The 11,801-nt window shown below is 43.0% G+C and overlaps 1 protein-coding gene across 1 annotated transcript; it reads left to right on the top strand.

Annotated features, from left to right (window-relative positions):
* Positions 1-7,141: 7,141 nt before the first annotated feature.
* LOC131276412 (actin, cytoplasmic 1-like) lies at positions 7,142-8,275 on the top strand. Its single transcript, XM_058289589.1, has one exon. It carries the CDS (start codon positions 7,148-7,150, stop codon positions 8,273-8,275), a length of 1,128 nt encoding a protein of 375 aa, XP_058145572.1. The 5' UTR covers positions 7,142-7,147.
* The last annotated feature ends 3,526 nt before the right edge of the window (positions 8,276-11,801 follow it).

Below are 11,801 nucleotides of genomic sequence, written 5' to 3'. Positions count from 1 at the left end.
TGGAGGGTCCATCCCCACTCCTGGCAGGGGAAGATGGGGATGGTGATACATTTTCTAACTGGGCAATGCAGTCAGTTTTTACCCAGATGGCTTAGTTTTCTGCCAACATCTGTGGCTCCATCCCTGCTCCAGGCAGGAGAGGAAGGGGCATAAAGCTTCATCAATCTCTCTGGGCAACTATAGATCATCTTGGCCTGCATGGCTTGGGTTACTGCACATGGCTGTGGATCATCCCGACCCCTGGAAGAGGAGAAAGGTGGTTGAAGATTCATCAGTTCCTTGGGCAAAACAGGCAGTTTCAGCTTCCACAGCTTACAGTACCAACTACAACCTCAGCTTCTTTGCACAACCAGCAAGGAAGAAAGGCCAAGAAAAAGACAAAAAAATAAGCTGAAGAATTTCATATGCTAAACATGAGCCACTACAAAGTTCCAAATTAAATTGATCAAAAGAGGGCCTGTAACATAAAGGCAATCAAATAGAAAGCCCTAGACTAAAGAGAGAAATTGTGCCCAGAATAAATACATCTAGTAAACCAGATACCAAGACACCAATAAAAAATTACAATCCATACCAAGTCAGGAAGACATGGCCCAGTCAAAGGAACAAGCTAAGCCTCCAGATGGCATAAAGGAGTTGGGACAATTAATCATAAACGTTCAAATGAATGTCCTTAATAAATTGAGCAAAAATGGTTAAACAGCTTAAGGATATTAAGAAGACACTGGGTGAGGGCAAAGAAGAACTTGAAAGCATACATAGAAAAATAGTAGAATTCATGGAAATGAACAATAAATGAAATAAAAAAATAAATTGAAGGCATATAACAGCAGATTTGAGTAAAAAAATATAAGATCAGTGAGCTGGAAGACATGACCATTGAAAGCAAACATACAAAAGAACAGATAAAGGAAAGAATGGAAAAAATCGAACCAGGTTACAGGGAACTAAGTGACGGCTAAAGACATGCAAACATATGTGTCTTGGGTATCCCAGAAGGAAAAGAGAAGGGAAAGAGGGCAGAAGGAATATTTAAAGAATTAATGGTAGATAATTTCCCAACCCTATTCAAAGACAAAGATATCTGTGCCCAAGAAGCACAACACACTCCTATCCAAATAAATCACATACTAATCAGAATGTCAAACATCAAAGACAAAGAGAGATGTGAAGACAATGCCTACAGGAGTTGCTGAGGGCAGGGAGACAGAAGAGGGGGTGTGATATGGGGCATTTTGGGGACTTGGAATTGTCCTGACTGATATTGCAAGGACAGATCCCAGACATCATAGGTCCTGCCAAAACCCACTGGATGGACTGGGGGAAAGTGTGAACTACAATGTAAACTATAATCGATTCTGTGTAGCAGTGCTCCAAATTGTACTCATCAAATGCAATGAATGTACCACACTAATGAAAGAAGATTTTAATGTGGGAGGAGTGGGAGGTGTGAGGAGTGAGGTATATGGGATCCTGATTTTTTTATGTAACATTTTGTTTAATCTATGTATTTCTAAAAGATAATAAAAAATATAAAAAATAAAAAGTACATACTATAAAAAGAAAAAGAAAACAAAACAACTCGCCCATACTATCCTCTCCCCTCTGATTAACTTGCCCTTCCCTGGTTCCTGGGAAACACTAGGTGGAATTCACATGAACTAACAGGGTAAGACTTGACCACGACTCAGCAGTTCTTTGACATTTTTTTCTTCTATTTCTACTTCCTCTGCTAAATAACAAGCTTTTCCATTTATCTCCAGTTTTGAGTGCTCCATTTTAGCAGTGATCCAAAATGGATTCATCAAGTGCAATGAATGTGCCACACTGATGAAGGATGTTGTTGATGTGGGAGGAGTGGGGGTGGTGGGGAGTGAGGTAGATGGGAACCTCTTCTATTTTTTAATATAACATTTTGTGTGATCTATGAGTTTTTAAGTCAATAAGAATTTTTCATTTTCAAAAAAAAAATCAAAACCACAAATAAAATTTGGAACTAAGAAAAAAGGGAGAGAGAGAAACTTGAGAGCAGCAAGGGTTTCCCCTGAAATCACATACAAGGGATACCTAATAAGATGAAGTGTGAACTTCTCATCAGAAGCCATGGAGACAAGAAGGCAGTGATAAGAAAATTAAGATACTGCAAGAAGAAAACTGCCAGCCAAGAATGTTATAACTGGTAAGACTCCCTTTCAGAAATGAAGATCAGTTTAGAATACTCACAAATAAACAGAAACTGAGAGAGTTTGTAACCAAGAGATTGGTTATAAGGAAATACTAAAGGGAGTGCTAGAGCCTGTAAAGAAAAGGAGAGTAAGGCTTGTAAGAGAGTTTAGAAATGAAGATTATATCAGTAAAAGTAGTTAAAAGTGTAAAAAGAGTGCTGAGAATAAGATATGACAAAACAGAAAAGTCAAAATGGGTGAAGTGAGAATGGCCTTCACAGTAATAACATTGAGAGTTAACGGATTATATCCCCAATCAAAAGTCACAGACTGGTGGAATGGATAAGAAAATATGAGCCATCTATATACAATGTACAAGAGACTCACCTTTGATCCAAGGATACAAATAGATTGAAAATCTGGAAAAACATATTCCATGCAAGCAGTAACAAACACAAAACAAAACAGAAATATAGCTGGAATAGCTATACTTATATAAGACAAAATAGACTGTCAAACAAAACTATTAGAGACAAGGAAGGGCATTATATATTAATAAAAGGGGCAATTCACCAGGAAGAAATAACTATTGTGAATATATGTGCACCTAACCAGGATGCCCCAAATTATGTGAGGCAAACACTGGTAAACCTGAAGGGAGAACTAGATGCTTCCACAATAAAAGTTGGAGACAATATGCCACTCTCATCATTGGATAGAACATCTGGGCAGAGATTCAATAAATAATCAGAAGGCTTGAATAATACGATAAACTAAACCTAATACACATATACAATATATTACACCCCAAAACAGTTTACATTTGTCTATATGTCTATTTTTATGCCACTACCTTGCTGTTTTTACCACTGTAGCTAGGTAATATGATTTTATTTACATTTAAATTGTTTTTGAGCCATACAATATGTTACACAATATATTTATTTCAGAGTAATGCAATCATACAGTATTTGTCCTTTTCTGTCTGGCTTGCTTCACTCAACATAATGTCTTCCAGGTTCATCCATGTTATCATAGGCTTTACATCTTCTTACTTTTTACAGCTGCATAATATTCCATTGTGTGAATACAACAGTTTATCCATTCATTTGCTGATGAACACTGGGCTGTTTCCAACTTTGGCAATTGTAAATAATGCCACTATGAATATCAGTGTGCAGATGTCTGTTCATGGTTCATGTCACTACTCTCAGTTCTTCTGGGTATATACCCAGTAGTGGTACTGCAGAGTCACATGGCAATTCTATATTCAACTTCTTTAGGAACTGCCAAACAGTGCTCCACAAGGGCTGTATCATTCTGCATTTCCACCTATAGTGAGTAAGTGTTCCTATGTCTCTACATCCTCTCCAACACTTGTAGCTCTCTTTTAATAGTGGCCATTCTGAAGGGTAGGAAATGATATCTCATTGTAGTTTTGATTTGCATTTCCCTAATCAATAGTGATATTGAGCATTTATTCCATTATGAGACTTTTTGTCATTTATATTTCTTCTTTGGACAAATGTTTATTTAAGTCTTTTGCCCATTTTTAAATTGGGTCACTTGTCTTTCTATTGTTGAGTTATAACATCTCTTTATATATCCTGGATATTATACCCTTATTGATATGTGATTTCCAAATATTTTCTACCATTGAGTTGGCTGCCTTTCTACCCTTTTGAGAAAGTCCTGTGAGATGTCAAAGCATTTATTTTGAAGATGCCCTATTTATCTATTTTTTTTCTTTTGTTGCATGTACTTTGGGTGTAAAGTTCAAGAAGCCACAACCTATTACAAGGTCTTGAAGGTGTTTCCATTTTTCTTCTAGTAGTTTTATGATCATAGCTTTTATGTTAGGTCTTTGATTCATTTTCTGTTGATTCTGGTATAGGCAGTGAGATAGGGGTTCTCTTTCATTCTTTTGGTTATATATATTCAGTTGTCCCAGCACCATTTGTTGAAGAGACTGCTGTGTCCCCTTAAGATTAACTTGGTAGGTTTATCAAAATCCATTTGACTGTATAGGTGAGAGTTTATTTCTGGATTCTCAATTCTGTCCCACTGATTGATGTGTCTCTCTTTATGCCAGTACTATGCTGTTTTGACCACTGTAGCTTTGTAAGAAGTTTCAAGGTCAGACAGTGAAATACCTCCCATGTTGCTCTTTATTTTTAGAATGCTTTTGGCTATTCAGGTGCACTTTCACTTCCAAATGAATTTGTTAATTGCCTTTTAGGTTGGGATTTTGACTGGTATTGCATTGGATCTATAAATCAGTTTGGGTAAGACTGACATCTTCACAATATTTATTCTTTGAATCCATGAACACAGAATATCTTTTCATTTGTTTAGGTCTTTTTAAAATTTCTTTTAGTATTGTTTTGTTTTGTTTTTCTGCATATAGGTCCTGTACTTCTTTGGTTAAAATAATATCTGGATTTTTGGTCTTTTTATTGCTGTTGTAAATGGAATTTTCCCCCAATTTCCTCCTCAGATTGTTCAGCACAAGTATACAAAAACTTTACTGAGTTTTGTATGTTGATCTTGTGTCCTGCCACTTTGCTGAATTTATTTATAAGTTCAAGTAGCTTTTTTGTTGATGCTTCAGAATTTTCTATATACAGGGTCATGTCATCCACAATAAATGAGACTTTAACTTCCTCTCTTGCTATTTAGATCCCATTTTTTTTCTTGTCTAATTGCCCTATCTAGGACTTCTAGTACAACATTGAATAAAAATGGTGACAGTGGGCATCCTTGTCTTGTTCCCCATGTTAGAGGGAAAGCTTTCAAACTTTCCCCATTCAATACAATGATGGCTGTTGGTTTTTCATATATACCTTTTATCATATTGAGGAATTTTCCTTCTATTCCTAACGTTGGTAATGTTTTTATCAAAAAAGTGTGCTACTTTCTGTCAAATGTCTTTTCTGTGTCAATTGAGATGATCATGTGGGTTTTTCCCTTCAATTTGTTAATGTGGTATATTACGTTGTTTGATTTTCTTATGTTGAACCAGACTTGCATACCAGGAATAAATCCTACTTGGTTGTGATGTTTTTGGGAGTTTTATTTTTTAATGACTGATTCTATCTCTTGTGATTGGTTTGTTGAGATCATCAATTTCTTCTTTCATCAATGTAGGCTGCTTGTGTGTTTCTAGGAATTTGTCTATTTCCTCCAAATATTCCTTCTTGTTGGCGTATAGTTTTTCAAAGTATCTTCCAATGATAGTCTTTATTTCTGTAGTGTCAGTGCTGATTTCCCTTTTCTCATTTCTTATTTTGTGTATTTGCATCTTCTCTCTTTTTTCCTTTGTTAGCCAGCTAAGGATTTGTCAATTTTATTGATCTTCACAAGGAACCGGCTCTTTATTTTTTCTAGTGCTTTCTTATTTTTTATTTCATTTAGTTCTGCTCTGATCTTTGTTATTTCTTTCTTCTTCCTTTAGGGTTACTTTGTTGTTTTTGTTTTTGTTTTTTTTTCCACGAATTCCTCCAAGTGTGCAGTTAGGTTTTCAGTTTTAGCTCTTTCTTCTTTTAGGATGTTTAGCAGTTTAAAATGGTTATGAATTCCAAATATATATATTGGATTATGTTTGTAATCTTATCTCTACCTGGGCTTGATTGAGTTACCATTAGGGCTTTAATTTGGCCTTGTCATTAGGGTTTTGAGTCCCCACCCCTTTGTGGGTGGAGATTCACAGATAAAAGGCATGGCAAAGGATAGAGTTGTGGGCTTTTAATGTTGGAATTTTGATTTTTGAGTTTGATGCTGAAGACTTAAACTGGAGCCCTGACAATTCAGCACACAGGGGAAAGAGAAGCCAGGCCCAGGAAGGAAGGAACCTTGAAGCCAGAGTAAAGCAAATCCCAGGAACATAGGAACCCAGGAAGGTTGAACCCTTGCAGATGTTGTGAGCCATCTAGATCCAAATAGACTTTTGTGAGGGAAGTAACTTATGCTTTATGGCCTGGTACCTATAGGATCCTACCCCAAATAAATACCCTTTATGAAAACCAACCAGGTTCTGGTATTTTGCATCAGCACCCCTTTGGCTGATTAATGCAGAATGTATTAATTTATGGCTATGAATTTCCCTCTCAGTACAGCTTTTGCTGCTTCTCATAAGTTTTGGTATGTTGTGTTGTCATTGTCACTGGTCAAGGACGTTACTGTTTCTTTTGAGAATTCTTCCTTGACCCATGGTCAAGAGTGTGTTGTTTACCATCCATATCTTTGTGCCTAATATGGTTCTCTGGTCCTTGCAGATTTCTACCTTCTTTACACTGTGGTCAGAGAAATTGGTTTGTATGATTTCAGTCTTTCTGAATTCATTGAGTCTTTCTCTGGGCCCTATCATGTTGTCTATCTTGGAGAATAATCTATGTGTGCTTGAAAAGAAAGTATATCCTGCTGTATTTGGGTGTAATGTTCTGCATATGTCTTTTAGGTCCAGATCCTCTAATATATTATTCAAACTCTTTCTTTACTGATTCTCTGTTGAGATGTTCTGTCTAATGGTGATAATGGCGTATTAAAATTCTCCACTGTAATTGTAGAGGCATCTATTCCTCCACTTAGTTTTCCAATGTTTGCCTCACATATTTGGAGGCACCCTAGTTAGGTACATAAATGATTATGATTGTTCTTTATTCTTGAAAGATTACACTTTTCACTAATATGTAGTGTCCATCTTTGTCTCTCACAATAGTTTTGCATTTAAAGTCTATTTTGGCACCCACATCCCCATGAGAGTGTGGCCCAGGCCCCGCATCACACGGCAGGGCCTGGCTTCCTGCTGTGCAGCACAGCCTCCAAACCATGCTTGTCTTTTATGGCCATTGTGTGGCCCCAGTGCTGCCTTTGTTCCAGGCCCACTATGTGCCGGTGCCCCCTGGTGGACTGAGGGGGTGGTGGCTGGAAGTGGGAGGGGGACTGACCCAAGGGCTCATGCCACCCTTTGCTCACAGGTCTCCATGGTTGATGACCTCACTGCCCTCGTGATCGACAATGGGTCCAGCACGTGCAAGGTAGGCTTTGCGGGTGAAAACATGCCCCGTTCCATGTTCCCGTCCATCGTGGGGCACCCCTGGCACCAGCGTGTCATGATGGGCATTGATCACAAGGACTCCTATGTGGGCAATGAAGCACAGAGCAAGAGGGGCATCCTGACTCTCAGGTACCCCATCAAGCATGGCATTGTCACCAACTGGGATGACATGGTGAAGATCTGGCACCACACCTTCTACAATGAGCTGCATGTGGCACCTGAAGAGCACCCCGTGCTGTTGACTGAGGCGCCCCTGAACCCCAAGACCAACCGTGAGAACATGACACAGATCATGTTTGAGACCTTCAACATCCCTGCCATGTACGTGGCTATCCAGTCTGTTCTGTCCCTGTATGCCTCTGGCCGCACCACAGGCATTGTCATGGACTCTGGTGATGGCGTCACCCACACGGTGCCCATCTATGAAGGCTATGCACTTCCCCATGCCATCATGCGCCTGGATCTGGCTGGCAGTAACCTGACTGACTACCTCATGAAGCTCCTCAGCGAGCGGGGCTACAGCTTCACCACCATGGCCGAGCGGGAGATTGTGCGTGACATCAAGGAGAAGCTTTGCTACATTACCCTGGACTTTGAGCAGGAGATGGCCACTGCTGCTTCTTCCTCCTCCCTGGAGAAGAGTTACGAGCTGCCTGATGGGCAGGTCATCACCATTGGCAACGAGCGGTTCCGCTGCCCTGAGGCCCTCTTCCAGCCCTCCTTCCTGGGCATGGATTCCTGTGGCATCCACGAATCTACTGTCAAAGCCATCATGAAGTGTGACAAGGAGTTCTACAAAGACCTCTACACCAGCATGGTGCTGTCCGGTGGAACCACCATGTATCCTGGCTTTGCTGAAAGAATGCAGAAGGAAATCATGTCGCTGATTCCCAGCACAATGAAGATCAAGATCATCAACCCCCCTGAGCGCAAGTACTCGGTTTGGTGTGGTGGTTCCATCCTGGCCTCGCTGTCCACCTTCAAACATATGTGGATCAGCAAGCAAGAGTATGATGAGTACGGCCCCTCCATTGTCCACAGAAAATGCTTGTAGGTGGACTGTTACTTAATTATGTCACACCCTTTCTTGACAAAACCTAACTTGTGCAGAATACCAGATGAGATTGGCATGGCTTTGTGTGTTGTTTTTTTTTGTTTTGTTTTGTTTTTTGTTGTTGTTGTTGTTTTTGGCACTTGACTCAGGATTTAAAAACTAGAATGGTGAAGGTGACAGCAGTCGGTTGGAGCAAATATCCCCAAAAGTTCTATAAATGTGGCTGAAGACATTGTACATTGTGGGCTTTTTTTTTTTTTTTAATACTCATTCCAAATACCTGAGATGCATTGTAACAGGATAGTCCTCATCTTCCCAAAAGCCACACATTTCTCCCTAGGGAGAAGTGCCTGGTCCTCACCTATGTCACACTTGGGAGGTGATAGCCTTGCTTTCATGTAAATAATGTGTCCTCCAAATTTTTTGAATTAAATCTTCCACCTTAATACTTGTTCTTTTATTTTGAGTGGCAAGCCATCATTACCCCCTTTTGGTCCCCTAACTTCAGATGTATGAAGCCTTTTGGTCCGCAGAGGGGGCTGAGGGGGCATGGTGGGTTAGATAAGAGGACATCAGAAGGATGTGATGTTCTGGAAGCCAAGCAGATGAGGTCTGTCCAGGAGGGGTGTGGATGGAGGTGGCTGTTGAGCTGGACCACAATGCTGGTGGCAAGACAGGTGGGTCAAAGTGTACCGTGAAAGGTGGGAGAATGGGGTCACAGAGTCAGCAACAGGAGCCTAGATCATTCTGAGATGTTCTGTGGGTGTGGGAAGAAGCATCACAGGGGCAGCTGGAGGGGTGGAGGAGTCCAGAAACGCTGATGTGTGGGATGGGAGATCTATAGATACCTCAACTAAGGGAATGACTGAGGAAAAGGAAGACTGATGGTCCTAAAAGGGTGGATTTTCAGGGAGGCCTGGGCAAGGCAGTGGTGGGGTCTGCCTGGGAGTCTTGTTTTCATCCTGAAGCAGGCTGGATGTGGGGCAAGGAGGAACTTTTTCCTTGGTTACTTTCCATCACTGAAATTAGTGTCAAGGTCCTTAGTGACAATGATCAGTGGGGACATGGGGGAGAGACTGAGGGGAAAGCAGGAGGGTGTAGGCATCATTAGGCAGAGGTACATGTGGCCTGGGTGCTGGGCATTCCCTGAGATGGTATTTGCTGGAGACTCATTGGTGGTTGTGCCTTTTATGAAGGGGATTGGGTAGCATGAGTGAGTGTGACCAGCTCAGTGTTGTGATGAGGGAGCAGGGCAGAGGGCTCAGGTGTGTGGGGCATGGACTCCCCCAGGACAGGGGGCTGTGTGGAGTGGGCATGGGGACAGGTAGTGAGCATGGTAGCAACACTGGTATCCAAGGGCTGCCAGTGCTTGCAGGCACATGGTCACCAATGAAGAGGTGGTGCCCAGGGCGTGGGGCTGGCATGGGATGGGGGTTGCTGTCACCGGCTGTGAGGGCTACTTCCCAGCCCTTCCCAATGGAGCCAGGCAATGAGGGTGCAGGGCAAGACTGGGGACCCTGCATGGGATGAACCATCTGAGAGTCATTTCTACGATGGGAATGACCATAGGAGGAGACCCCAGCCTGCATCCCAGGGACCTGGGGATTGACTGCAGGGAAGCAGAGAGATGACAAGGGGAAGCAGCTGAGGTGGCTAAGGGAGGGAGAGTGCTCTTGGGTGGAGTGATGCTGCATCCCCCAATCAGAGCAGGTCCTGTGAGGAAAAGAGATGAGAGGAGGGTGTTAGGTGTGTAGATGCTACTCCCAGCAGGCAATGGGTGAGGGAAGCTGGTGGAGGCCATTGCCTGAGATGACTAGTCCTGGAGAGTGACAAGGAGTTCATCCCCAGGGAACAGCTCTGCCCAGAGGTGGAGAATCCCAGGAACCACTGACTGAGCTGAGAGTTTCCTACTACAGTAACCCCCATTCCACTCGAGGTCTCCCCTCTCTGGGTACCCCAACCCTATGTCCCCCCACTCTAGTTCCCCCCACTCCAGGTACCACAATTCTAGTTCCCCTTACTCTAGGTCCTCCTCACTCCAGGTTCCCTGAATCCAGGTCACAGCTTCCCTTCTCAATCCTCTGCCTCTCCCAAGAGTGTTGTGGGGAAGGGTCTGTTCTTAAGCAAACAGAGTGGTGAGAGGAGCCCTCCTCCAGTAGAAGTTCCAGATACCTTGCTCTTTTGAGGAGGGTTATGGAAACTTCCTCCACTTATCTGAAGCCCAGGGCCTCCTGCAGTAAGTGAGGTGTGCAACCAGCATGGACTACCCTTGGGTCAATAGTGAAGGTCTGAGTTAAGGTCTGGGGACAGGTTGGCCACTAAAATAAGGGAGGCACGGTCCAGAGAGTAAAGGTACCTTGATGGGGTGATGTGCAGAGGGAAGGAGGAGCAGCAGTTGGGACTGTTAAGAACTAGCCTGGGAATTCCAATAGCACCCACATCTGGTCAGCCAGAATGGAGAGAATGAGAAAGAGCAGATCATCAGGCCTGTGGAACAGACAGGCCCTGCCATCTGCCCTCAATAGTCTTGTAGGTGCTTGCTGCCCTTTTGGATTGCAGTTTGGCCATATAATGAACTCTTTTGATGTCCATAACCCACTCCTCTTTAACTTCACTCCTAGAAGTCCATCTTATAGGAAAGAGTTAAGTTGTGAACACAGGCATTCTGTTTCAAAAGGGAGGCACTACCTAGGATGGAAATGCTTCAGTACACTCTAGTCCTCTTTGGATGGAATACATGGAAGGACTAGGTATATGAGTAAGGCCACAGGCAGATTACCAGGCAGCCTCAGGGTGGCAGAGGCAGTCGTCCCTTCTTTCTGTTACTGCTGTGAAAATGGGTTATGTGCACAGAGTGAAATATGTATAAACTAAGGAAAACTGCAAAAAGCCCGGGAATCCCACCAGCCAGTGCTTAGCTCTGGAAGTTCCAGATGAGGAAGAACCCATGCCTCCCAGGGGCAGAGTGCCCTTCTTGTCATAGATGGGTTGGTGCTTGAACATTGGAGACCAGCCTGCTGGGGGCACCTGCCAGGTGACCTTATGAAGGTGCCTCAACTAATAGGACATCAACACCTGCCATGTGGGGCCACTCTAGCGAGCACCTCACAAGCTCCTATGAAGGGAAGTGAGTCAAAGTTCACAGGATATGATCTGGCCAGAGTCAAGAAGTGGCTCTGCTAAAAAGGGGCTTTGTTTTCCTTTTGTACTTCTTTTCATTGCTGGATCAGGCCAGGTTGGGGCCCTCAGTGGCCTGAGCCAGTGTGGCCCAGGGGCACAGAGGAGAGATTCAGAGACAGATGAGCTGTACAGGATGGCCCTGGACAGAAGCTTGGCCCTCAGTTGGAGTTCCTTGAGGACTGTGTTCTTTGGGGAATTGGGAGGAAATTCTCATGGGCATCTAGCCCCCACCCCTGCCTTTACTTGAATGGGCTGTGTGGAGCTGGCCTGAGTATGGGAAGGGCATGGGGGTGCTGTGTGTACTGTGTGGTGCTGGAGGCTGGTGCTATGGTGACTGTCCTTTGTG

This window comes from Dasypus novemcinctus, chromosome 28 (assembly GCF_030445035.2).
Source record: "Dasypus novemcinctus isolate mDasNov1 chromosome 28, mDasNov1.1.hap2, whole genome shotgun sequence".
Lineage (NCBI taxonomy): Eukaryota > Metazoa > Chordata > Mammalia > Cingulata > Dasypodidae > Dasypus > Dasypus novemcinctus.
Note: the sequence above shows the minus strand (reverse complement) of the source record. Positions and strands in the feature narration are given on the sequence as shown.

Excerpts from the sequence above, each read along its gene's own strand:
- LOC131276412 (XM_058289589.1), top strand. The coding sequence starts at position 7,148 with ATGGTTGATGACCTCACTGCCCTCGTGATCGACAATGGGTCCAGCACG.